Source organism: Girardinichthys multiradiatus, chromosome 23, assembly GCF_021462225.1.
Source record: "Girardinichthys multiradiatus isolate DD_20200921_A chromosome 23, DD_fGirMul_XY1, whole genome shotgun sequence".
In the NCBI taxonomy this organism is placed as follows: domain Eukaryota; kingdom Metazoa; phylum Chordata; class Actinopteri; order Cyprinodontiformes; family Goodeidae; genus Girardinichthys; species Girardinichthys multiradiatus.
In genome coordinates this window covers 17,841,577-17,868,459 of record NC_061815.1, presented here as the reverse complement: position 1 = coordinate 17,868,459, position 26,883 = coordinate 17,841,577, and the positions used below count along the sequence as shown (strand labels likewise).

Genomic DNA, 26,883 nt, shown 5'->3' with positions numbered 1-26,883 from the left:
TCTTGGCTACATCTCTAAGGCTGCCCTTGCCCCATCTGTCAGTTTAGGTGGATGGCCCTTTTTCTTCCATTTCATTCATGTGCTGCTTTCTGTTTGTCTACCACAAAGTCGCAACAAAACACAGAAGCTTCTTGGTTGTAACATAACACAACATGAAAAGGTTTAGGATGCACTGTAAATTATACTGAACAGAGATGGATCACACAAAGACACTAAGGACTAAAAGGTCAGCTGAAAGCTGATACTAAAAAATTTGTAGGGTAATCAACATCGCAAGTGGAAAAACAACCTGAGCTTAATTGGGTCATTACGCCATGCAGGGAAGCTTTCAGCAGGTGAGATTCTCTCTTTACTGCCCTCCTTGCTGAGTCTCCCTCCCACTGGGAGGGGAGGCAGGGGTCTCACCCTTGTGTTTTATCCCTCACCCAATCATCATCTCTCATAAATGAAACTCTCCTGGAAGTGACACGACAGCGAACGCTAATTATGCTCAGCAGGGGAAGCTGGCTGCAATTAAGCCACGTGCTAAAACCTTTGCTTGTCAAACCTTCTACCTCACAGTTACAGTTGCCGTCGTCTCCCTTTGGTCCTGAGAAAAATCACCTGGCTCTTCAGTTTGTGCAGCAATTATATGAGAGTGTTTGTGAGCATGTGGGGATGAGTTGGGGTCTTGTTGCGCTGGAGGTTGGTTGGTTCAGGGGGTCTGGTCTGTGGTATTTAACAGTCTTTTGATTAGAATAAATCAGAGTGCTTTCATCTCAGTAAAGGCTGCAGAGATCTAAAGGGCAGGAGCATTTCAACATTTCCAGCTACACTAGGGAGGGAAAACATTTAAACCTTGCAGTGCATGGACCCCTGTAGGCAAACTGGAAGTATGGACTGTAATAAACCCCACCGTTGCAGAGCAAATTGGCTTTGGATCACCTTTATTAAATGTGCATTGCAACATGGAACCGTTTCAGTGTTACCATAATAGGGACTTTACAATTACTAATGACAATTATATGTTAACAAACCGCAAAAATTAAGAATTTTATAGACTGTCACAAAAAAAACAACTTTTGTACAGGTTTTTATTTGACTTCCAGTTTCAGATGCATGGTTGGATCTATTTGCATAGGTCAGGTGAAAAAAGGTAAAACATGCCATCTGACAGAGTGATTTCAATGGAATTACAATATTACCACAATATTGTGAAATTGATGGACGAATGACGCATAAATTTGTCATAGTGACCCAACCTGCAGTTTCACAACATATATTTCGGTTGTTTTACTTGAGCATTTTCACAATCACATGAAATCGTTACAATCATTTGTGTGTTTTTTAGACCCCATGCATACACTTTGTTTAAAAGTATGGCTCAGTTTAGCTACTAATGTAAATCATCAGAAAAAAATAAGTACTGGGAAAAAAAATAGCAGTTGGGATGAAATGGGTAACCTCAAGTGACACTTTAACACTTGACTCAGGTCTCATAGGTGACATCTTTAATGTAATTAATATTATTCTGAAACGGCCTTTAATGGCTTCAAGTTGTGATTGTTTGACACACATGTACATCTGCATGCTTGTAATATTTTCTATGGTTACCATGACACCAGCTGAAAGCCATTAATTTCTTGATATCATTCCCATGTAGGAAGGTCATAATGCCATTTGTTGCACGTATTCTTAATATAAGACATTCATAGCTGATGATGCTCTCAGGAGTACCATGTTTGGTACAAAGGCTGAACTGTAAACATTATTTTCTCGCATAAATAGCTCAAAAACGTTCCATTCAAATCAAGCACAGTCGAGTAAAAAAAAAAAAGAATAAAATTCACAGTTCTGGTGGTTTCATGTGGATAACGCTGACATGGGAGTTTGCAAACTAATGGTGAGGCCTAAATCTCAGACAAAAAAAACCTATTTGGTAATACCTCAGTGCGCATAAGCTGAAATACACCATCAAGAATTTATCATGATACACAGTACAGCAGATTAAAATAAAAGACACAAGTACAAGGCAGTCCAGTTCTGGATGTAAGAGGTGGTCCCGGTGCATTCCTGAGCTTCTACTCTAAACTCTAGAAAGACAAAGTGCAAAAATTAGAAGCGGTTAAAAGATTTAAAGATATAAACAAACACATTAATCACTATGCTTTCCAAAAGTACACAAACTCATTAAGCTTTTTCACATTTTGTCACCTTATAACCACAAACAGCAATATGTTTTACTGGGATTTTATCTCACAGACGAAACAAAAAGTAGAGCATAACAGTGACATGAGCCACGTATGGGATACATCCAACATGTGGAAGAAGATGCTCTGGTCAGATAGGACCTACACTGAACTGTTTGGCCTATGTGCCAACTGCTAGGTGTGGAGGAAATCTAACATCACCCTGAACACCATAAAACAAGGTCAAACATGGTGGTGGTAGCATCGTGCAGTGGGCATGCTTATCTTTAGATAGGACAAGGAAGCTGAGAGTAAATTTGAAGGTGGATGGAGCACTTCTCAAATTTGTAAATGTATATAGAAATGTTTCCTTTGTCGCCCGCCTCACAATTATACACTACTTTATGTTGGTCAATCACATAAAATCCCAAATACATTGAAGTTTAGTTGTAACAAAGTAAACGTGTAAACGTTCAAGAGGTATAAATACTTTTTGCGAGACGTCGTCTTAAACCTTTCCCGTTTTCTGACCAGCAGATGGAGCCAAAGCCTCGTTTCCTCGCAGAATCACCTTATTTGTTGGCTGGAGCCTTTTCACGTTATGTTGCTCCTCAATTCAAAACAAACAAAAAAGACATTTCCTACTGTGTTCACAAAAAAAAGTTTCTATGTTTATGGAAAGATGTGTAAATGCATTTACCGCATTCTGCCTGTTGACTGGACAGGGTGGTGGAGGTCTCTTTGGGGGGTCTGGTCGCACCTGCCTTTTAGGGTCCTGTGAAGGTAAGGATGGAGCGATTGGAAATGTTGGAGACACCTGGCTTGGTCTCTGTCCAGTGTCCTGAACAGCCTTAAAGAGAGGCTGGGTGTATCCCTGAGGAGAGGTTTGCTTCTGAGGAGAACAAGAGACTAGTGGGAAGGGGGCCTGCAGCTTCCTTCTGATTTCCTTTTCTTTCTGCTCGGCAGCGTAGGCGGGGATGGGAGGGGGCTTCACCACCGGACGAAAGATTGCCTGTCTGGGCTGAGCTGGGCATGACGAGCTCGGATGAGGTGTAGACTGTCCGTGTGAAAGAAGACAATGAAGTTTAAAGAGTTGTACTGAGAAACAATACATCCCTGTCATGATAGCATGTTCTTTATTACCGAATCCTGCTTCTTCACCAGGAAAGTTGAGTTAGCATGACCGATGACATGAGCGTCAGTCTCCGTAGGTTTGCCTTCAGGTGTATCTGAACATCTAAGGGTCACAACAGAACTAACCACAGTGACGATAAAACAATATAGAACTTGGAAAGAAACATCACACATCAAGAGCTGTTGCTGTGAATCCTTTGCATTTAATGATGTGAATTTACATACTTTGGCACCGGTGGTGGAGAAAAGGCTTTCAGTGGGCTGAGTCTATGTTTGTAGCAGAACCAAAGTCCAAATGTAGCCAAAACTACAAACAGAACCAGGAGGAGCAGCACTGGAAGTGGAACACCTAAAGCAATTAATATACATGAAAAGACACATTTATTGGGAGCAAGGTTATACAATCTGGCAACACATGAAACCTCAGTATGTGTCTTACCTGGACTCTTGGGAGGTCCACTGTCCACACTTCCCCCTGACCCACTCTGGTCACACCAAGGAGGAGCCCAGCCTGGGTCGCAGTGGCAGTTATGGTTGTTGTTGCACAGCTGGAAAGTAAAGAACAGAGCTGACTGTTATGGTAAATGACTCCCCTACCAAATTAGGTCTGTATTTCAAACATAGATGCAAGTGTTAACATCTTAGAATAAAAGAGGTCCTTTGATTAGATTTGAAGTTGACTTAAAGGGGAAATATCATACTTTGGAGGCAGAAAACCTAAAAATCTAAATATGAAAGAACTAAGTCACAATGAGCCTTTCTATTGTGATAACAAGCTGATAAAAAGCTATTTTAAAGCATTTAAAGGACTACCATACTGTATATGAATGATGAGGTTTCATCTGTAAGCGAAGAACAAGACTGCCAACTGTTTTAAACAAAATACAGATAGCTGTTTTAAGAAAAGAAATTTCTAATGGAAATATGTTGAATGAATGTATAGCTGCTTGTGGTCAACTCAGAAAAGAAAGAGTGGGCACTTTTACTCTCCCAAAAAATTCTGTTATGCAGGAAAAGTGGGTGGAGTTGTGAAAGTGTCGAGGACGGATTTCTCCTCACCAACTAACAACTCTTTGTTCTTAATACTTTTTGGCCCCGGATAATAAATAGTTAAAATCTTGGCTCTAACAGAAGGAACAACCCAAAGCAGAGGGACGAGGACACATTATAGTTCATGCTAAAGTTATGACAGATAGTTTGAGCAGTGAGTCAAGTGCCAGACTTCGGTGCTGGTCAAGAGCACAAAATTTACAGGTAAAAAAAATTTTCTTGGGTGCTTTTTTATGCATCCTTTGTCAGTATGAAACATCTACGAGCCTAAAGAAATAACCGTTCTATCCAAACCTTCCTCTTAAAATAGCGCAGTAGCGCAGTTAAAACTTCACCAGTAAAACAGACTGATCACGTGCAAAAAAATAAGACTTTCAGCTGCTTCCGTTCACTCCAGCTATGTTTTACACCACCTCTCCATTCATTGCTAATGTAAAGCATCCTGGTGACACAGAACACATAAGAGCAGTAACTCTAGTGTCAAATCTGGAGCAGACGTTATGTCCACCTAAAGGTTGGCAGAATTGTGGTGTTTGAGCTACATCTGTTAAAATCAGTCATCTATCACTGTGACAAATTACAGGTCGACTAGGCTCACTGCAGAGTGTTTTTAAATCCCTGGGTATGGTGTTGATCTGCTCTCAGACAACATTGCTCCTGACTACCCCCTCCTCACCAGACAAATTAGCATATAAGTCTTTGCCTTATGAACTCCCAATCACTCCTTTCTTCTCGGGTTGCCATTTTGTCTTCTAGTTGGTCATCATGCACCTAGGAGTGCTTGGTTTCTTTATTTCATGCTTTTTCAGACACTACTTGATTTAGAACGTGGAAATTAATGTAAAATATATGAGAAAGATGTCTGGAAACCACTGACGAATTGTAAAAACTGATGGTATATGCTCTTTCGAATCAATGTTGGAGAGTAAAACCTGATTAATTTTGACAATTAAAACAGACATTGTTTAGAAAACTGTTTTGGATGTGTATTTTACCTTAACTCTAAATTTTCCTTTTAGTGTTGTCTACAGACGAATTGCCAGAAATCTTTACACTACTACATCAAACTGAATTTAAATTTATTTATTTATTATTTTGGAGGTAAATAATAAACACACAGACTGTCCTAGTCCACAAGCACGCTCACCTTAAACACTTTTACTTTATTTTGCTAATAATTAAAGCTGCGCAATATGAGGAAAACAAGACATATTATTTTTGAAGATTGCGGATGTCGATAATGATTATGATTAAGCCAAATTCTCCTCACTCTTCTTTTTCTTCTTTATTAGCACAATGGCACCTAAAATATTATAGCCTATCAAATATTGCAGCCAGGCGATATTGACCACATTGAAATTAAAAATGGCAGCTGCGACTCCGTAGATTTCGCTTCTCTACTTATAATAGTTTTCTGCATCTATTTAGGGACTGTAGCATTAGTTGTAGTATATTAAATTACATTTTAACAAAGGAATAATTTAAATAGTTATTGTGCCTCTGCTGCCAAGGATAGTGACTTTCCATATTAACAGACCAGCAGCCACATGTTTCCAACAAGTTGACATAAATCCACCATTCCTGCTATGACACACTGGGACCTACTCCATGTCCGTGGCAATTGGAGTTGCACTCATCCGCTCTCAGAAACGATGCATTGCGGCACTCTCCGTTAAAGCAGATCTGTTAGAAAAAAGGAGTGTTGTAAGGAAGAACATTAGAGAAGTAGCTAAATAAAATGCAGTCATTATGAAGTGAAAAAAACACTTCAAAGTGGGACTGAAGTCTAAGAGGATTTCAGTCTTGACTATTTCTGTAAATCCCATTTAGCATATTTTCCATGTCTCACAGAGTTATCGCCACACTTGGTTCCTGTCATCACGAGGCCCGGGTCCAGAGTGTCACCTTGCGTCTCCTCGTCTCCTTGGCCGGGCTTGTATACGTGTGTCCCCAGGCACACAGTTTTCTTGCTGTCCACTTTGACTGTAGTTTCAATGCGAACTGCATTGTTCTCAATGGGCTTGGAAGCTGAAGCAGTGCACTGGATTTTACCACATTTAGCATCCCTAAAGTGCAATGATAACGACATGCATTAGATGAGGGAGAGTGAAGGAACATTTCCTGAAGTTCTGATCTTCACCTGTCTCTACAGATCCTGTATTTTCCTTCTTGATCTTTTCCACAGTTGCCGTACATGTCGCCCGCTTTATTCACCTCTTTAAAACACAGGTCAGGGGCTGGGCGAGCATCTGTGGTTTGGAGAAAGAAAATCCACGATAACAATACAAACACACACACACGCACATCTCTATGAACAAAGACCGCCTGATGAAGACCAGATGGATTCCCTTCTGGTTCTGATATAGCTCCTGTGGTACATCAGAGACGCTACAGGAAGACTCTGCTACAACATCAGGGAGTGGACACTTGATTAGGAACAACCCTGAAGTACTTCACCAAAACAGCCTTAATATTTTTAAGATAATAAAAGAGTATGAATCAGCAATAATTAATCAATTACATCCAACATAGATAAGAGAATGTATGTTAATGTAATGTAAAACGTAGGGGCTGGTAATGTGAAATGGTCTTGAAGTGTGATAATTTGAATAAGAAAATAACATGTCATTTGTCAAACATGATGGCATCTAAAAAGTACTGATTGAGGGATTTCTTCTAAATGTTTTCACTTGGCCTGTATTCAAAATGAATGTAAATGTGTAAGATTATCAGAACATTAGTACTTAATAAGGCTAAATTACTGCATCATATGTTTCATCGACTCATTGTTATTTAAGACTTGGAAAATCTACTTTAGTATTGTATCAAAAGTGGCTTTTTAACTAAAGTAAATACAGAAATCTTGTCACCTCTCAGGGCTTAAAATTTGGTTCATTTGGAGCAGCGATTCTGTAAGCCTCAAAATCAAACAGTAAACATTTTTACATTTTAAAAAATTTTCAAAAGTGGCCAAGGATTAGGCACAGTTATTTTTTAAGTTGAATTTAGGAACTTTTAATTAGTAATCCACGACTTCTTGTTTACTCATTGAAATAGGACATCTTTGATCAAAATCTGGTGGCCTCTGCCATAAAACTGAAAATGGGTTGTCACTGGGTCTTTCAGCAGGATAATGATCCAAAGCAGATGTGCAGAACAACGTGGAGCTGAATTGAGCACAAGAGATGATTCTTTATGATCTAGAGAGGTAATAGTGGATTATCTCCCCCGCTGAATACATCTTAAACTGTGAAATATTCAAATTTGCAACTAAAGATTTGCAGATAACATGTGTCTAGTTTACCCACCTCGCCCCCAGAGAGACTGACACTGCTGCTCCTGGGTTAGACACATTCCCGTGTAGCAGTAGGCCCGACCATGTGCACATGATGTACCGTCCGCTAAGTAGAAATTGGCTGGACATGACTCCGACTTTCCGTCACAGTACTCTGGAAGATCACACAGCCCAGAGGTAGCTCGGCAAAGCTCTCCGGGGCTCTTTATCTTCACAGTGAGACACAGAGAGTAGCTAAGATGATTCAAAGAAAGCCATACAGAGGCTTCTACCTCACAGTTTTTAAAAACAGTAGTGGTCAGTAATACAAAGGAGATGTTTCATTTATTGCAAATGGGAAAATTACATTTCTTCCATGGCTTAGCATCAACAGTCTAACATGCATACCTTGCAGTTATGGCAGCAGACTCCATGGGCACACTCAGCTCCAGCTTTCAGGGTGCAGTTGTTGGCGTTACAGCATGGAGTGGTGCATTCCTGTTCACAAAGTTTATCAGAGTAAAATACCAAAAATACCCTGCAAAAATAAACTGCCTGCAGACAGACTCCTTCTGACCTCTTCCTCTCCGCAGTCACATTCCTCTCCTTTCTCCAGGTAACCATTGCCGCAGCGCTGCCCTCCATACAGCGAGTTGATGTTCGGCAGGTTAAAGAGACACTTGCCCCCTCCAGAGTTCAGGTAACTTTTCAGTTCCTTCAGGTTGCAAGCATTGAACACACGGGGAAACGGAGACCTGCGCCAGTGGAAGAAGAGGGGTACAGGCCAAACGTTAGATGAAAAATCCAATTGCATTTCCTATATTTTTTTTTTTTTAAACTTAAATAGCTTGATTTTAGATTATGTTTCCAGTTTGTGCATCATACCCAGTAGCAGCAGCCATAATACAGCCACCATCTTCTGCCTTGGCCTGGCAGCAGCCCTCTCCGTCGTGATTCATCCCAAAGTTGTGCCCCATCTCGTGTGCAATGGTGGCGGCGACCCCAACGGGCTGTGGTGAGTGGTCCTTAGCATTGTCATATGGCATAACATTAAAGATTAAATGATAGAGGCTTCTGGTTGCAATTGCAAGTGGTTACTTCTCTCTAGATAGATTATGATTTTCATTTAGTAAAAAGCAGGATTAATGTTTGCTCAGTCTTTCTTCTCTTACCGTGTTCACCCCACCGGATTGGTATTCGGAGCACATGGTTTTGAGCGGTGCCAAGCCAATGGTACTGCCCTGGAATGGCACCCCCCTAATGCACATAAAGACCATTGGTAGCTCGTGTTACTTTACATTATACACAGTAGGTGAAATACGGCAGGAGAAATTTACCAATCAGACTGGGAATTATAACGAGTTGTGAAATGTATTTTTTCACCACAAAAACAAACAGAAATAAACGAGAGCTTATCAAACAAGCACCTATCTAAAATTTTAGTCAGTTTGGATCAAGTGTTTTAAGTGTAATTCTGTGTTTAAACTGTAAGAGAGATATCAAAACTCTACCCCCTACCATTTATGAACAGTGAGGTAACAGGGTAAACAAGTAGTTTGCGAAAGCAGGGTGAGGTGCAGAGGGTTTCTGAATTATTCAGCAAAATTGTCAACCGAAACCAAATTTGCCAAAACACTGTGTTCTCCGGTTCAGTGGAAACATTACAAAGGATCGTGTAAGTTATGTGTGAGAGCGATTTGTCCAAGTGCTGATGTGCTTATCCATTAGTGTGCAAAACAAAACCTAAATACGTGAATCCTTTCCAATTACTGTGTGGAGATCTTTTACAATAAGAAGGTCTGTCCAGTTCAGGAAGGCGAGTCGTGATCCACAGGGGACAGGGTGAACCAATCATTAACTGTGTCTGCAAGAGAAACACAGGACCATTTTTCTTCATTTCAAGCGTAAATAACTGGATTTAATAATGGTCAACTCCAGACTTCCAAGGAAGGAAGGAAGGAAGGAAGGAATGAAGGACAGAAAGAAGAGAGTTAGGACAAGAGAAGCACAGATGGAAGGTAAGACACAAAAGTTGAAAAGGTAAGGACACAAGAAAGAAAAGAAAAGAAAAGAGGGAGGAAAATGAGTGAGGAAAAAAGGAAGGACCCAAACAATATTTTTCTAAACTCTTATTTTCCTTTTTTATATTTATCCAGAACTGAAAAACACTTGAATCGAAACTACGTACTTTTCCAGATGATATAGGAACCCTGTAGTTTAGTTGTCCTGTAGGTTTTAAAAGGTTTTTGTCTAAGTCAAATAGGTTATCTACCACAGCTTTGAAGCCGTGGTGAGGGGAGAAGAGGGGAATCATGCAGATGAAGGCCAAGGAGCCAACAGGGCTGTAAGCTGAGCAACTAACAAGACATGAACATGTCTGCTGATGTTTCTGTAACATCACTGATACATTTAATCCCTTGAATTATGTTACTAGACATTAACTCTGCAGAAATTCACCTGAGTCACATTTTTAAAGAGTCATTTAGGCTATAAAAAATATTTTTGAGCTTTAATTCTGCAGTATGAGACAAGCAAAGGACAATCAATTATGTGTGAACTTACAGAACGCCGTGTGGGCACAGAGACACTAAATATTTCAACTGTTAGAGCTCCACCACCAAGAAGCACCTGAAGCTGGCTGGTAGAGCGCTCAATAATAAAATCAGTGATCGTTTGGCATAACACTATTGAGATTGTTGTGTGATTTAAATGTTTTTGGTTTCTTTTTCCTACATTTTGCTGCTAGTACAATCAACTCAAAAAACAACAAGACCCACGCTACAAAGGAACCCCACTCATCAACCGTGTCCTATAATGCTCTGATCGTCTTGTTTTGTTGAAGTGAACTCCAACAAGGCGTCTTATCAAAAACTTTTAACCCGAACAACAATCATTTGTGCGGATAATGTTTTAAGATACCTATTAATCACATAAATTACTCGACAGCATTTTTATAATGCTGTTTCATAAATATATATTTTTACATATACCTAGGTGACATCAGACTAAAACAGGTGAGAGCTACTGACGTGACAAGCTGAGCGTTGTCGTTGGGAAGAATTTTAAGCATTTTTCGTCTCCAGGACAGAAACGCTGCCAAGGTGCTGTGCGAGTTATTGGACACGTTGATATTGTCCTGGTCGCTCCACACCTCCAGACCGATTAAAGCCACGCGGATATTCAAAGCCTTGTAGTACTGTTGGGAGTGGACAGAGAAATGAGTTACACACACTGAGAATAAACAGGTGCAGTTAACCTAAATCTGAAAGATAGCATGTTTTATATATGAGATGCTACCTTGTCAACCAAGTTGACTGCTTCCAGTAGCTTCTGCCGCGTCTTGTCAAAACTCCTTTCATGCTTCTCGAACTGCAACACAACATGAACCACAAGAAAACATAAATGATGCCTGTGCTACTTTTTTTATTACTTCCAACTGGGGGAATTCCTCAGACCAGATCAGTGCAGTGCGGTGTTTATGAGTAGGTGTAAATTATTATATATATATATATATATATATATATATATATATATATATATATATATATATATGCATCTCCACAACTCCTACGTGTAGAGATGTGAAACCACAACTGCCATCTGATGGTATGGTGACCATATACAGACATTTTACCATCTACTTTACCCTCACCTCAGCTCTGTCTGCAACCAACAGAAGCTCCACATACTTCATATTCTGTATCACCTCCCTCTTCTCCTGCATACAGAGAAAGTTTAACAGTGTCATACGTTGCCTTGCATTAGTATGCATACTGTACCTCTTGAATCATTAAGTGGGAAAAATTGACATGTTGTTTTTAATTTTCTGAATTATTCAACACTCCTTTACTCTGATACCCCCAAACAGAATTTCCCTCATTAGTACTTTGAGTTTACCTGTGCGTGATTTAATCTCAGTTTAAATACAACTGTTGCAAGCCTCAGAGGTCTGTTAGAGAACTTTGGTGAGCAACCAGAACCATGAAGATCAAGTAGCACACCAACATCTGGAAGACGGTCCTCTGATCAGATGACACCAAAACTTACTGGCCTAAAATAAAGTGCTATGTTTGGCTACAACTAACAGTGCACATCACCTTGAACATATGTTGTGGGGATACTTTTCTTCAGCAAGGTCAGAGAATCTGATCAGAGTTAAGTGGAAGATTGATAAAGCTTTTCCTGAGAGAAACACTTTCAGCAGGACATAAATGTTTGAAAAGAAGAACGGGAAAAGTTTAACATCTAGATGAGCAGAACTGGTATTAGAAGCTCGGAAGACCATACGTCGATGTCTCACTTTCCTTGTTTCATTCTCATGAGTTAAGTATTGATTGATTGATGGGACTACTTTTCAAACTTCACAATTATAAACTACTTTTTGTTGGTATATTACATAATATCTCATTAAAGTACACTGAGATTTTTCTTGTAAAAATAAAATCTGAACAAGTTCAAGGGTTAGGAATATTTTTTTATTTTTTCAAACGTGCAATGATGTCATCAAGATGGCAACTCACCCTCCCACTCCGTGGCGACGCCATTCGTCGGATGAAGTCATTTAGCCCGCCCTGGTGCTCTTTGTTGCCATGGTGATGCTTGCAGCTTCCCTTGGGCAGACGGAGACTTTCGGCTCTAAACACAGCATGCTGCTGAGCATCCGTGGAATCAGGAAGGGGCTCTATTAGGTAGCTAACGCTTGCGTTCAGAGAAATCAGTCCCCTAGGGAAATGACCCAACACAGATGGTTCCATCCTGTCACCTCGAGAAAATCCGTTCACATCAGTGATCTTAATGTTTCCCAGTATGGTGTAAAGGTTTACCAAAAGGACACAGTGACAATAATAAAATCCTCTTCCTTCTACTATTTGAAATGTTTATGAGTAATGACTGAATATGTTTTCAGGTTGAAACACAGGGAAAAACTGCTGATTTCGACTTTTTTTCTTTTTTTTTACTATGACAGCTTTGTGTTGGCAGAACAGAGAGGTTCACGTTTCGGGTGATTTCCTTTTGTTGACAAATAAAAATCAGCTGCAACAGATACAGCTGAACTAAATCCTTTTTTTTTTTTGACATATGAGTATGTACATAAATATGTACACAAACAGCAGGTCACACAGCTGCCGAGAACATCTGGGATAGTCGGACGCCCATGCGTTGGAGTCCCACTTTGCTTTGTTTGCATTCCTGAAAAGAATTTACATGAAGATGTACTCTTCACTCGCTCTCCAGATGTACAGCCCTGCATAAACACATGATTTATGGCAGCGTTCACAGGGTTCCTCTTCTGCAGAAGGTCTCTCCTCTGAGTGCCTCCAGCATGAAGCATCAGCAGCTCTTGAGCCACAGGAGGAGAAAACAGGGTCTCAACACTAAGCTGTACTCGATGAACCAAACTTAGAGCCAATAGGAGATTAGACACACTGTGTAATGTTATACTTTTGGCCTCAGCTTGATCACTGTCTAAGGGTTTGTTCAGTATTTTCAGACTCGTTCACAATCTGCTCAGAAGTGTCAGCTGTTACAGTCTTAACATAGTTTGTATACAAAAGACTTTTTCTCCAGTGGTTTTATAGTATTTTGGATATTTGAATAAAACCAACCTTGAACCCCTCTATTAGTCTTACTTTTAGGTCCCACAAAACACAAAATAACATGGAGCTGAAACTGGCTTCCAATATTTAGAGTAAGACATTGCATCATTTCACTCCTTATTTTGGCATCTGGATTAATTTAGACTTGCTATACTTCAAAATCTCTAACTCTTGTACTTGCCAAATAAAGATTTGAGTATTCTTTCAGTGTTTGGCATTTTAACTAGACTCTTTTGAAAGTGGTCCATTTCAACCTGACTTTATCTAATGTCAGGTTGAAAATCACTGAAAAGTAAGCCTTTTCAGTGATTCAAAAACCAGAAAGCTGATAGGCAAAATGCTAAAATCAAGGTGTGGCATGTCAATTCAAAGATAAAGAAATGCAAGTTAAATAAAAAAACAATGTAAACACTGAAGACAAGAAAAACTGTTTAACTTAATTACCAAAATAAATTAAAAAATTCAGTCAGTCATTTTCTACTGCTTATTCCATAGTGGGTCGCGGGGAAGCTGGTGCCTATCTCCAGCAGTCTATGGGCGAGAGGCGGGGTACACCCTGGACAGGTTGCCAGTCCATCGCAGGGCAACACACAAACAACCAAACACACACCTAAGGGCAATTTAGAGTGATCAATTAACCTAACAGGCATGTTTTTGGACAGTGGGAGGAAGCCAGAGTACCTGGTGAGAACCCACGCATGCACAGGGAGAACATGCAAACTCCATGCAGAAAGACCCCTGGACGGGAATTGAACCCAGGACCTTCTTGCTGCAAGGCAACAGTGCTACCAACTGCGCCACCGTGCAGCCCAGTCCTAAAATGTATTTACCTAATTAGAATTTCTCATCCCCAAGCCTGGTAAATGCTGCCTGGAAAGAGCGATCCAAGCTCAGAACTAAGGACCGGAAATAATTGAAAAGTATATGAAAAAATTCAGTCGTACTATAATTTACTGAGATGCACCTATGCATATCTTTTATAAAACGATACTCTGTAAAAAATTGTCATTATCAGGATGTGATGATGACACATATATAGTTAGAATACTAGAAACATTATCACTGCATCAACTGATCTTCCGGTTGTTAGAGGAAGGAAACCTGTTTCTTCTGCCAGCCTAAACTCTTACAACATGTTCTAAACTTTAAGGACTGAAGCATTTTTTTAAACATCAGATTCTATCAATTCTTATTTTTCAATAAGCAAAAGTTTGAAACATTTAGGGGAACATTCAAGTGTTATCTTCTAAACGCTGCCTAACCTGAGTTAAATTCTGAAATTGCAAAGATTTCAATTGCATTATGCATGTATTTAGGGGAAAGCTCACCCATATCTATGTAAATCAGAACCAGAATATCCTTGGCATTCTGGGAGACCAGGGTTTGATGTAGAATGCAAACATTTTTAATCTGAATAATGGTCTTTTTTTATCCCTGTATGTATCAGTAATGGAGGTGTCTTTTGCTATCTGCATCATCACTTATTCATTTCGAAAATCGTCCGACATGTTTCCTCCAGTCAGATGTTGCTCTCAAAGTTTTCAGTAGTCTTCATGAGGTCAGATCCTAAACAATAACCAATAGGTTTAAAAAAAACTCTAACTTGTCCTTTCAGAAATACGTACAAAAATGGGTACAAGAAGCTGAACTTGATAGGCTTGTCTTCTCCTTCATTTATTTAGTGCAATCTGCTTTGTGAATCCAGTGCAGCAATAAAGCAAATAGGAGGAGCAAACAGCTGTAAAGGTTCTGTGAATAAAGGTGAGTTTCTTTACCTGAGCCCCAAACAAGTGCTGACAGCAACACAGGAACCTTCAATGCCCAGAACCTCGCCGTGGTAAAAACAATTTGCCTGGAAAACAGAGTCTCATTTAAACCTGCAGCTATGTGTGTGCAATTTATAACATAACGCTCTTGTATTTTCAGAAAAATGTTCTCGCATTTTACACCAGTCTCGATACTGACTTGATTTGCTTAAGTTCACATCATATTTTCCTTTTCTTAGAAATAAGTTAAAACTTCCCTGTGTAGTTTGGGAGCAATAAATTGTTTCTTTAGACTCACAGTGCTGGCAGGAGAAGAGGACTGGCGAGCTCCATCAGGGGTGTACCAGATTTCCTGATACCCAGGGGCCAACAGCTGTCTAGAGGCAGTCAACACAAAGGGGACACACAGATTCAAAACAAAGAAAAAGCACAGAATATAGAGACCTTAAGGGTGGACGTGTACCGGGGTGTATATTTAATCAGTAACAGATGAAGGAACTAAGATAGTAAAAGAGAACAGGGTATCTCAAGCAGTCCAAAGCTCATAAATTATTCGTTCTGGGAGATAACCTCACTGAACCAAACCAGTTGAAAGATGTTCCAAGTAAATCTCTGACAGTAAATCACAAAAAAAAAAAAAAATCTATACATGCTTTCCTGAAATCATTAACCAACTCGCTGGATTGTATAACTGGAAAAAAACAGATGATAACTTCACACAAGGACAGTTTAAATGCCCAAAAAGCATCTTTTTGGATGGAGCTAGCTACAGATAAATGCTCCCCATTTTTTTTTCCTCCTGCAATAAAAACATTTCTCAATTGCTATACAAGGCTGACTCTACCACATAGGCTGATAAATCAGTGGCGCTTGCATGCATGCCTGGACAAACATTGGTTTTGTTTGGGTGAAACATTACATTTGTCTTATCCTACATCTGCGTGTGTATTTGAGACAGGGCCTTTTGGACTCAAACCAGTGTTGATGCTTCTTTTCCTGTAGCACTCCTTCCAAATGTCTCAATCCATTCTTCCTGTTTTCATTCATAAACTTTGTCTGCCCTGCAGATGGTTTTCTTTTGCTCTGCCTCTCTGAATATCTTTCCTCCATTAATGTGCTGTTTTGCGTTTCATATTCAGTATCTCTTTCATACTCCAGCACACAAGACAAAAAACACTTTTGATGCTCTCGTTCTAAAAGCTGTGTGTAGTTTGCCTAAATCATAAAACAACTCATTTAAAAATAGACTAAGTATCCTTTCACTAATGTGAACCCAATGTCAGGTAGCATTCTTAGCTTTAGCATTGCTGAAAGCTAAGCAACTATGAATGTCTCTGAATCTGTAATTTAACTGAAATATGGAGGTTTCTTATGAACTCAAGTTTAAACTCAATTTAGCTGCATTGACAACCAGTTTCCTTGTACTTCGAGCATTTTGTACTTCATTGAAGCAGTTATGCACTTATTGTTCAGCCAGTAACCCTGTAGCAATACATTAATTGTGCTTAGGATTTTTAACAAGTCTGCGTACCATAAGAAATATATTGCTATCCATTTATGCTGCTGTTTGAGGAATAAGCACACTGGGACATTTTCAACAAGTCTGATGATCATAATAATGAATTGAGAACATTACCATTAGCTCAAGACTAGTCAACTTAGGCCGCAGTGTATGATGCTTTACGATAAGTGGAAATGGAAAAATGGCTGACTCACTTTAATGTCTAATTCAGACATAGTTAAAGTGTGTCCACTGGTTTCCAGCCTTTATGTTTGCTAAGTCAGGACACTTTTTGCTTTATAAATCGCATTTCGTAAGAATTCGAGATTTCCCAAAATTTCTGTGTCTTTAAGGCATGATTAGGACTACTGAATAGAAGTCTTTCCTCTCCCATGTCAGACGCCCTGAGGGAGGCGAGCCACTTAAAACAATGACAGTCTGTTGATGCAATCTGCAACAAAGCAAGTCAAAGACAGAAAAAAGCTACTTCTTCCTTTAATAGTTCACCACTAAGAGAAAAGAGGGACTCTATATTCACATACAAGTCAGCCAGACGATTTAAAACTGATCAGTCAGTAGTGATGTGTAAAGCTGATGTCATCGTAAGCAGGGCAACTCCCACAGCATTTAGATTTGACCTCCTAACCTCATCTGGTCTTCCTTTAGTTTTGCAGTCTCTTGAACTCAGATTCCCATCACAATCTTGGATTCTTTTTAAGACTCTGTAGTTTTCAGAGGCCGAAATAATGACTGACTTAACTTCCCCCTTTTCTTACATGAAGGGCAATTACTTCTTCTGGAAAAGAAACAAATGAATCCATCTCCATTCTCACTTCTGTTCACACGCCAATCAACAACTCTGTGCCTGAGCGAAACCACTCTGACATGCCAGTCCTCGGGGATAAGAGTTTGTGTACACTACCAGACTAATGGCTATATAACCTGCCCCAGTGTGACATGTAGTCAAAACACACCATCTATGAATATAGAATTAGTCACTACAGCTAGCAATGCATCTACCATTTCCTGGTGTAGCTCCTGCTGGTTCTGAAGGGGGTATGTGACCCTTAAAATATTTTTGTTATCCAATCAAATCAACACATATGACATATTACATTAACTTTATTGTAATTCATATACATGGATGCAAAAATCTGTTCATATGTTCATTCTTATGATCAATTGGAGATGTACCAAAGATTAGTTAAATTAACCTGTAAATGAGTGGTGAGAAGTGCTGAAATGAAACCACCAAGAGAACCACAAACAAACACACTGAGGGTGTGATCAAACTGATCAGTTTCATTTTGTCTCAGCAGTTTCTGAAAGATGGTAGGTGTGTCTATAGGTGTCAAATAACTGAAATAAACTGCTATTTGTGCTTCAGTGCTAGTTGAGAAATCATTTACTGTGTGGTGACACACCTAATCTCCAAAAATGATTATCCCTTTGAACAGCAGAGCAAACTCGCACCAGAACTCTCGGAGTTCTATGAGAATTGTCTTTATAAAAGCATCAAAGATCTAACCACAAACACTAACTGATGAATGGAAAATATAAAGATAAGCTCTTATAAACAAAACAATAACAACTGTGAAACACGGTAAAGGCAACATTATGCTGTAGGGATACTTTTCCTTAGCACAAAGAGCAAAGCTGCTGAGAGTTGATGGGAAGATATATGGACCTAATCCTGGTAGAAAACTTGTCAGAGGCTGCGAGACTTGAGACTGGTGTGGAAGTTCTCCTTCCAGCAGGAAAATGACCCTAAACATGCAGCCAGAGCTATAACCAAATGATTTAGATCAAAGCATATTCATGTGCTAGATTGGCAAAGTTAAAGTCTAAACCAAAAAATCCAGTTATGAATCTGTCAACACATGAAAGTTGATGTTCACAGACATTCTCCTTCTGATCTAACTTGAGCTGTTTTGTCAATAAGAATAGGCAGAAATCCCAGTTTGTGGATGCAGAATACGAATATGAATAACACCTCAAAAGACTGGCGGCTATAGTTGCAGCAAAAGGCTGTTAAAGAATTGAGTAAGAGGGGGCTAAATAGACATAAACACAATACTTTCAGGGCTTTTGTGCGATTAAAAAAAAACAGACCACTTTCTTTCCGCTTCATAATTATGCAGTTCTTTGTACTAATCTAGTACATACAATCCCAATAAAATACAGTAAAGTTTGTAATATGACAATATGTGAAAGAGCTCACGAGGTATGAAATACTTTTGCAAGGCTCTATACACCAAGGCAAATACAGACATCGTGAACCTTATTTCACTGCCAAGGTTTGAGTCAATCAGCCTAAAACACACCACATCGCTTTTATAAAAAAAAACTCAGACCATTTAGCTTATTTGCATTCCAGTAAATACCATGAGAGCTTTCAAAGTAAAACTGTAAAAGTTCTATGTGCTGGCCAGCAACGTCTGGATGCCTTCCAACGCTTGGACAGACGATAGGATTTAGCACAGCAATGCTGCTGGAATCAGGGGCTGTCCAGCAATGAAGCTAAGACAAAGGGCTGGTTCAACATTGGCTGGAGAAAGCCGGAGTGGGGGAGTAATGCTAATGTACTTTGGAGATAGTGACGGGTGGGGAAGGAGGGGGAGTGTGGGGTAATGCAACAGGGTCAGTGGGTTGCATTCTCTCATAGTATCAGATGACATCACTGCACAGAGGTGGAGGAGGGCAGGAGAGTGATGGCTGATGAAAAGTAAAAATACATTTCTGCAATACAGTATATGATGAAGAAGCTTTTACTGCCAAGAGAAAATGTTGGGGTCAAGACCAATACGGGACACAGCAGAAACAAAGACATCGCTTGTCCGTTTTCACCACTCCATCAGATCTTCTGTCTTTGTTTGTGTTCTCTTCAGGTGCTGAGTCTGTAAAAGTTGTGTTGTGGATGTCATCTGTCTGCGTGTGGCCACTGACTCCCTAGGCATCACTGTCGGGCTTGTTTATTTATGCTAGAGCCCTGGGGACCATCAGGCGAGGAGAGAGAAATCCAGTTTTCCGATCTGGTCAATGGAAGACATGCGAAGTGAGGACAAGATAAGTGCGGACAAGAGGAGAAGGAAAGGAGCAAAGAGGAGAAACAATGGCTACAATTCCTAAGGGAGAGCTTAATTCAGGTTCATGCACTTAATGATGTGCAGAAAGGGCATTAAAATGAAGAATCGAGAAAGTCAGACAGAGGAGGAAGCGGTAATATCCTCATAAGGCATATCTGAACCAGAGAGATATAATTCATACCCAAAACTGACCCCAGCTGTCATAATTTTCCTTACACCTCAGCCCAGCTCAACCCTTCTCCTCCGGTCCATCACACGTCCTCTCACACTGCTTCCTCTCCATCTCAATGTGTTTTTCCATTACCTTTCCTGCACTCTGAGTCAACATACACTTTGCTCCATGCCTTGCTCTTAACTGAATCAGCCTGACATGAGTGCGCTGCGCCTTTTCATTTAGATAAAAGCTCAGGCAGACACACACACACTGAGAAGAATGACTGGGAGGACAGAAATTGGTTGAGTTTGGACTCCAGCCACCAAGAAAACCAATGCCCACAAACACTCAGCTATGTTTTCTTCCACACTTTGTTGCAGTGATTCACTGAGTAAAGAACAGATGAGGTAAAGCAGAAAGAAAGGACAGCTGGAGAAAGATAGCGCTAGAAGGCCACAAGAGACAACTAAAAAGGATGACATCAAGACCATTCCACAGTTCTCATTTGTCTGCTGACCGGGTAACACAGTTTTGGGTGGAGAGAGATAAAAAGATGCAGCCTGGATACTACCATGGCAGTATTTACTGGCAACATTTCATCTGGCTGCTCCTGAAAAATCATTAATCTTCCCCTGACAAAAACTGCAGCCTTCCCCAAGCTTTTAATCTCATAGCCATTTGTGTCTCAGCATTAGAGTACAAATCAAAACAAATTTGGGACTCTTTATTAGGCAACAACGGGGGTAAACAGCGGTGTGATGGGGGGAAATGAAAAAAGTCTTAAACTTGAAGGGTGAAAAAGGAAAACTAACTGACTCTGTCTTGAAAGCACCAGAACTATTCTGTAAAGACTTGCATGCAAAGTATTGAGGTGGAGCTTATTTTAAACTCATCGACTACCTTATTAGATACACACTTTCAATTGCTTGTTAACACAGATAGCAAATCAACCAATAACAATGTGGCAACTGAAGGCATTTAATTATGGAAATTTGGTGAAAACGACTAAACAACTAAAGTTCAAACAGAGCATCAGAATGGGGAGGAAAGGGGATTCAACTGATTTTGCTTGTTGGTGTGAGATGAAATGGTCTAAATATTTCAGAAACCATTGATTTAGTTATGTTTTCATGCACAACCATCTCTCTGGTTTAGAGAATGGTCAGAAAATGAGAAAATATCCACATCTGTGGATAAAAACAGCTTGTTGATGTCAAAGGAGAATGTGCGGACTGGTTCAAGATGACACAAAGCCAACAGTTTTTGGTTTTAATGTAAGCACATACTATCAAGGCAAGGTGGGGTTGAAAAACACTTGGCATTATTGGAGCCCAATATTTTATTAAGCAGTATTATAACCATGTTGGTCTTTTTCACACTCAAATGTGCCTCTGTCTGTCCAGCAAAAGACAAGTCCGGTACAGAAATCAGTCAATCAAGTGATCTATTAAAAATCAGCAGGAGTTACAACACTCAGAAACATACATCTTTGGTTTCTTTTTAAAGGTACTTATTTTAGGCACTAGCAGCCTTTATTATTCAATTTTTCAAAAGTAAGTTGACAGGCAATTGGGTGGAGAGAGTGGGGGAATAATATGCAGTAAATGCCGGCGGGCCTGATTTCGATCCTTTGAAAGCCTGCGTCGAGGACTAAGGCCTCCAAAAAAGGGTCGCACGCTTAACCGCCTGCGTCACCAGCGCCGCGCCCACATCTTTGGTTTCTGCAAATACTGGAAACAAACATTTTTAGGAGCTGGTATTTAAAGGCCAAATATCATCATATATCAGAGCCAGTATATCTAAATCTTTTAAGCATGTGACATAAATAAATAAAACACTATCAGCCTTTCTACTGCTTTTCAAGCAAATACATGATAATAAAACACACTTTCTCGCAAAAAAACAAGCCTTTGGAGTTACGGATTTAAAAGCAACAATCCACTTCCACATACAGAACGGATGCTGACGCCATGGATCGATGGATGATGATGTCAGTTACAACACTGTCTTGAAGCTTGTGTCTAATGCTGTAAACAGAAAAGAGGCAGTTTTCTTTACGAAAATGAACTTTCTAAACTGCAGATGTCAGGTGGATGTGTGAGCTGTGTGAAAGTAAACTGGCAATTGTGCCAAATTTCTTTACACCAAAAAAAGCTATCTCTTTGCTGGAAACAAGTTTGCCCACGGATCAACTGAGGTGTTGTTTGTGAGCATAAAGTTTATGAGGTAAAAAAATAGTCAATTTATTTAATACACTAGGTTTTTCCCTTCTCAGTAACAAATGTCTGCTGATGTTGGTAGATCATGTTATAAATGAAATCCCTAACTGATCTCTGCAAACGTTTGCTCTGCATGTTTATCTGTGATAATTGGTTGCATCTGCAGTCTCTGAAAGAGACTACACTTAAATACAGATGCTGTTGGATTATCTTATGTTTTCTTCTAACCACTACATGTGTAGCATTAGTTTAAAGTGACCTTCAAGGGCCAAAAAACATGTTGTTGTGGGTTAATAAACTGCTGGCAGGATAGCTGTTCCTCTCAAACAAAACATTTTGATAGCTAAAGTACAGTGGCGATTGCACTAAGACTGCAAGGGAAGCTCAGCTTCCCCTAAAATGTCAAAAAATAAGTGATCAAATATATACTGTTGTGTGTACATGTCATTGACTAAATATGCGCTACAACGCGCTCAACTTTTGTTCAGAATCAGCTTCTTATCACTGGTAACGACGCGGCTTTCCTCTCACTCATTCCCGCAGCTTCACAGTGCTTTAAACAGTGAGTTCAAAAGCGAAGCAAAAATGCTGGGCTTTGTCCCGCCCATCAGACGCTCAGCGTCTCTGGGGGTCTATGGGGCAGTGGGCTGGCCTCGGCTGGCCCGGATGCTCAGCTTCTGCATGATGTTTGGATGATCTGTCTGAGGCTGAATCCCTTTTTGATTGACAGCGAAATGAGCGAATCAGCGATCTTGAAATTGAGCTTCCCCTCCTTGAAAGACCAGCATCCGCCACTGCTAGAGTACTATTCCACAGTTAAACATGAGCCCTTTTTTAGATCGCTGGTCCCCCTGATAAACATGAACACCCTGACACCATGAAACCCTCTATCAAAGATCCCTCAGTCCACTCACATTATACAATTTGATTACTCAGAATCACATGTGTGGTTTCAAAGCATGCTCTAAGATTGTGGAATCAAAGGGGTGGGGTTTAGAACTGGCAGAATTCACATGAGCAACGTGTAATACATGCAAGGGATTTCTTAATGGGAAATCCTCAAAAGGCTGAGCTTTATGTCACAACCGTGTGCAGACTTTTCAGATGGACCCAGTGCTTTAGACACAAGCAAAGCTGTGGTGCACCCTCCTCAGCATGCTAATATCTGCAACACATTCTATGGTTTTTGAATTACAGTTTTTGTCACAATAGGTCATTCACCGCTGTGGTGAATTACAGGCAGACTAGGTTCACCATAGAGAGCTTTTACACCCCTCAGTAAGGTGCCAGTTTCATAAATTTTCAGGCAACAATTCTCAGATAACATTTCTCTAAACTTCCTCCTCTTCTCTTTATAAATTCTCATATAGAGTTTTGCCTTGTATGGTCAAATTTGAGCCGTAGACTTTGCTAGTACTGCTTTTTGCTTGGGTTTTGGACATGAAGATTACTAACAATTCCGAGCTACAAATCGGAACACAATTAAAAAGGAAAAGTTGTAAAAATCATGATTTACGGCGTTTAACTGCGAGTGATGGAAAGCTACACTGTGAGAGCAGTGAGTGTGTCCTAACTGTAACTCGGCATGCCAGACAGATGGACTGCAAGACACCATGAAACTCTCAATGATCCAATTGGGTCTTGGAAGTTATGATTAGTGGAAATTTCAGCTAATATGTTCACATAATAATAAACATTCAGCTTCCTAGTGTGCATTCATGCAAATTAACACACACACACACACACACACACACAAAATATTATAACTTTACATATAAAACTGCAGCAGAAGTAAACCCCTTAAGAAATGTCCAGACCTTTTCCTGTTCAAGAAATAGAGAGTTGCATAGAATTGGTTTCAAAATACTTTTTTTTTTCTCTTTGTGAGTAAAGATTGGATATCCTCTTTCTTAGAACAGTTTGTAATTATTTCTTAACCCTATTAACACCTTATACAGCGCTTTGAGCGCCTTGTTGCTGAAAAGCACTATATAAATAAACTTGACTTGACTTATCCATCTTGTTCTGGGAAACAAACTCTGCGAGTTTTATCTAATCTATGCCAAAACGTCACAGGTCACTTCATCACTCATCGTTCCTGCTCTATTTTCTGATCACACATGTACAGACAGGCTATGACTGGTGAAAAGCCCTTCTCCCAGAGGGGGCCTAACAGTGTGACCACCTGCCGGGCAGATAGAACAGAAGTGAAAATCCCTCAGGGGACGTTCAGTCAGACTCACTGAAAATGTGGATCTGTGCAAATGCAAATGCGCCATGAACTCGAGGGAAAAAAACACATTCTCTTACTGCTGTTTATAAAGGCTTCGCTGTCCACTTGTCTGCTGGCTCAAATTCAAGTAATAAACATCTGCTCATTTATCACCAAAGCAGTTCTACATTGCAAACCCAGTGTCTATTAAAATGGGTGACACTCAGCTCTCTTTCTACCATAATCTCATTGTTACCTGACAGGAAGCACTCCATCAGATTGCAGGATGTTCGTTGGAGAGGAGGAATCTCGGTTCTTGTTAGCTCAAGGCGGGCAGATCAGGTGTCACACGTCTGTCATCCAGCAATATCCCCCCAGCAATATCCCCCTTCTAATATCCCCCACAGGGGCACTGATCAAACAAACAGGGGTAAGCAGGCCGTACAAGTACCCCAGTGATACTCAGACTACAGTTACTGGTACTTTAGAGGAAATTTCAATCCCAAGCTTTTTACAAGATAAATAAGGAACAAATTAGCTGTAGATGTAATAAAATAAAATAAAAACAACAGAACACTGATCATGGCTTCAAACAGGCACCAATCAAAACAGAAGCAGTGGGAAAAGTGCTTTTGGCTGCTTATACTCCATTCTTTTTGCCTCTGAAGTTATGGATCGAACAATAACATCAAACCCAACATTTCCATGGGGAAAACCAGGCTTAGTTGTAATCAATGACCAGACTAATTCCTGGTGGCAATACAAACTAATAGTTTATGTATCTCCATTTTATACATTTAAGCACTAATGTAAATATTGACAGATACAGGTTGTACATATATATTATTTGTGTGAAAGATTTTATGAGATACAAACTGCCAATAAATGCCTATAAAAACTATACATATATTTTTTTATTACTGTAGGTATGACAACATTATGAACACCGGGCAGCCATATTGAATTTTAAGGTTAGAGCGAGTATGCTTCCATCTTTTTTGACTTGAAGAGTCCAGGGGGCCTCCCTGATAAGTTTTTACTGTAAACATACACTACAAATTAAGTTTTCTTTTTGTGACAAAACACAACAAACAGAAAAAGTTCAACTGCTGCTGTAGCAATGTTTTAAAACCACCATACTGTCCAGACATAAATCTTTAGTGTTTAGAAAAACTTTAGTATTTAGTGAGGAGGTACTTGTTTATGAACTTTAAGAAAAAGGATATATTATTATTGTTTTTTTGTAAAATGAAAATTTGAAAAGTGTGACCTGCATATGTATTCATGTCCTCTGATTCAATACTTTGTAAAACCACATTTTACTTGTCTTGTGAGTGTTTGCAGTTGTGCAATTCAGATGATAGATTAAGAAGTGTCCTGTAAGATGTTCGAAGCTGGAGATATTATTCTATAACCTAACTCAGCTTTAAACTTCCCTAAACCTTTACCTGTGACCTGTCTGCTGAGTTCCTCGGTTCTCATGATGCTGTTTCTTCACTAATGTTCTCTAGCAAACCTCTGAGGCCTTCACAGGACACATTTGTACTGAGATTACATTGCTCATGGGGTGGACTCTTTCAACTATGACTTCTGAAAGCAACTTTGAAGACTGGATTTTATTTAGGGGCATTCAAGTTGATAGGGTTGCCACACTTTTTAGACTGTTATTTGTTAAAATAAATTGCTAACAATGTAACATTTCCCTTCTCCCTCACAACAATGCACTACTCTGTGTTGGTTTATCACATAAAATCTCAATATAATATAGTAAAGTTTGTGGTTTTAATGTTCAAGAAATATGAATAGTTTTGCAAGGCATCCTACTCCTAATAAGACAATAAATTCGGACCTAATGACTGCAGCTCTAACCTGATTAAATCAGAAGGAAAAACTGCTTACATTTGTCAAATTTGCCATATGAAGAAGCTTTTCTCAAATTTTTTCTTCCATAAAACTAAAAATCCTGTTGTTCCCTGAAGGTACTCACTCATTTTTTTCCAGGTGTATTCTAAGCTGCTGGCCCTCAGCTGAGATCAGAACCTGGACCTCTGCCGGATGCTGGAAAACATGAAACAGATGAGATTTAGACATAGCAACACATGCTGGCTTCACACAAGAACAAATCTCTGTTTTGTGAGGAAGGTACATATCCATCATTTCTCTCACACCCACCTCTTTGATGGCAGATCTGATGTGCCTAAGAGGATGCAGCCACAGAGGAGAGGTAATCTCATAACTCTGGATGTGTTCGAGGACGCTCTTCAATCTGTTCCGATTGTTTTCTCCTGCAGGAAATAACAAAGAATTGGTGATAAAACATAAAAATGCTTTTTATTGAATACTTCAAATAAACAAATGCATCATTGTCCAACTAATGCATGCTTTGACATCACATTTTAAGAGAAAAGGCACTGAGGTAGAATCCACACTGATTTGCAGCCAAACACACCGCCTCACCGTTATAAACAGCATCTTCAGAGCCAGCAGCAGAGGCTCGGTGCAGAAACACAGTGAGGCAGAGGCACAGAGAGACCCGCATTCTACTAACAGAACAACCGAGCGCACCGATACAGAACCGATCAGAAAGCAGCCTGCATAAAACCGGTGTTTCACATCAGATGGAGAAAGCGTCGCCGGTGAGACATCGCGATAGGCCGCCGCCGCTGTCGCGCACAGTCTGAATGAGATGCTTGGATAGCAGCAAAGAACATCTCTTTCATTT

At 39.8% G+C, this 26,883-nt stretch overlaps 1 protein-coding gene across 4 annotated transcripts; it reads right to left on the bottom strand.

Annotated features, from left to right (window-relative positions):
- Window positions 1–909: 909 nt before the first annotated feature.
- On the bottom strand, window positions 910–26,883 carry adam19b (ADAM metallopeptidase domain 19b). 4 transcript variants are annotated; one of them, XM_047353954.1, is made up of 23 exons: window positions 26,619–26,883; window positions 26,334–26,446; window positions 26,149–26,219; window positions 15,288–15,366; window positions 14,999–15,075; window positions 12,147–12,348; window positions 11,279–11,344; window positions 10,924–10,995; window positions 10,656–10,822; window positions 8,799–8,883; window positions 8,512–8,651; window positions 8,204–8,381; window positions 8,035–8,124; window positions 7,661–7,856; window positions 6,493–6,601; window positions 6,202–6,418; window positions 5,958–6,035; window positions 3,742–3,850; window positions 3,528–3,651; window positions 3,312–3,423; window positions 2,869–3,225; window positions 2,659–2,775; window positions 910–2,072 (listed from the first exon to the last, which is right to left on the bottom strand). In XM_047353954.1, the coding sequence occupies exons 1-22, from the start codon at window positions 26,698–26,700 to the stop codon at window positions 2,677–2,679; spliced, it is 2,823 nt and encodes a 940-aa protein (XP_047209910.1). In that variant the 5' UTR covers window positions 26,701–26,883; the 3' UTR covers window positions 910–2,072; window positions 2,659–2,676. The 4 variants fall into 4 exon arrangements, with proteins under 4 accessions (XP_047209910.1, XP_047209909.1, XP_047209911.1 ...); XM_047353953.1 differs by having other exon boundaries at window positions 2,659–2,778; window positions 26,619–26,881; XM_047353955.1 differs by having other exon boundaries at window positions 2,659–2,778; window positions 3,312–3,405; window positions 26,619–26,880.

Excerpts from the sequence above, each read along its gene's own strand:
- adam19b (XM_047353953.1), bottom strand. The coding sequence starts at position 26,700 with ATGCGGGTCTCTCTGTGCCTCTGCCTCACTGTGTTTCTGCACCGAGCC. Across the intron at positions 8,652-8,798 it reads AATCCGGTGGGGTGAACACG|GACCACTCACCACAGCCCGT; the intron begins GTAAGAGAAGAA and ends GACAATGCTAAG. Across the intron at positions 3,652-3,741 it reads TGGACCTCCCAAGAGTCCAG|GTGTTCCACTTCCAGTGCTG; the intron begins GTAAGACACATA and ends TAATTGCTTTAG.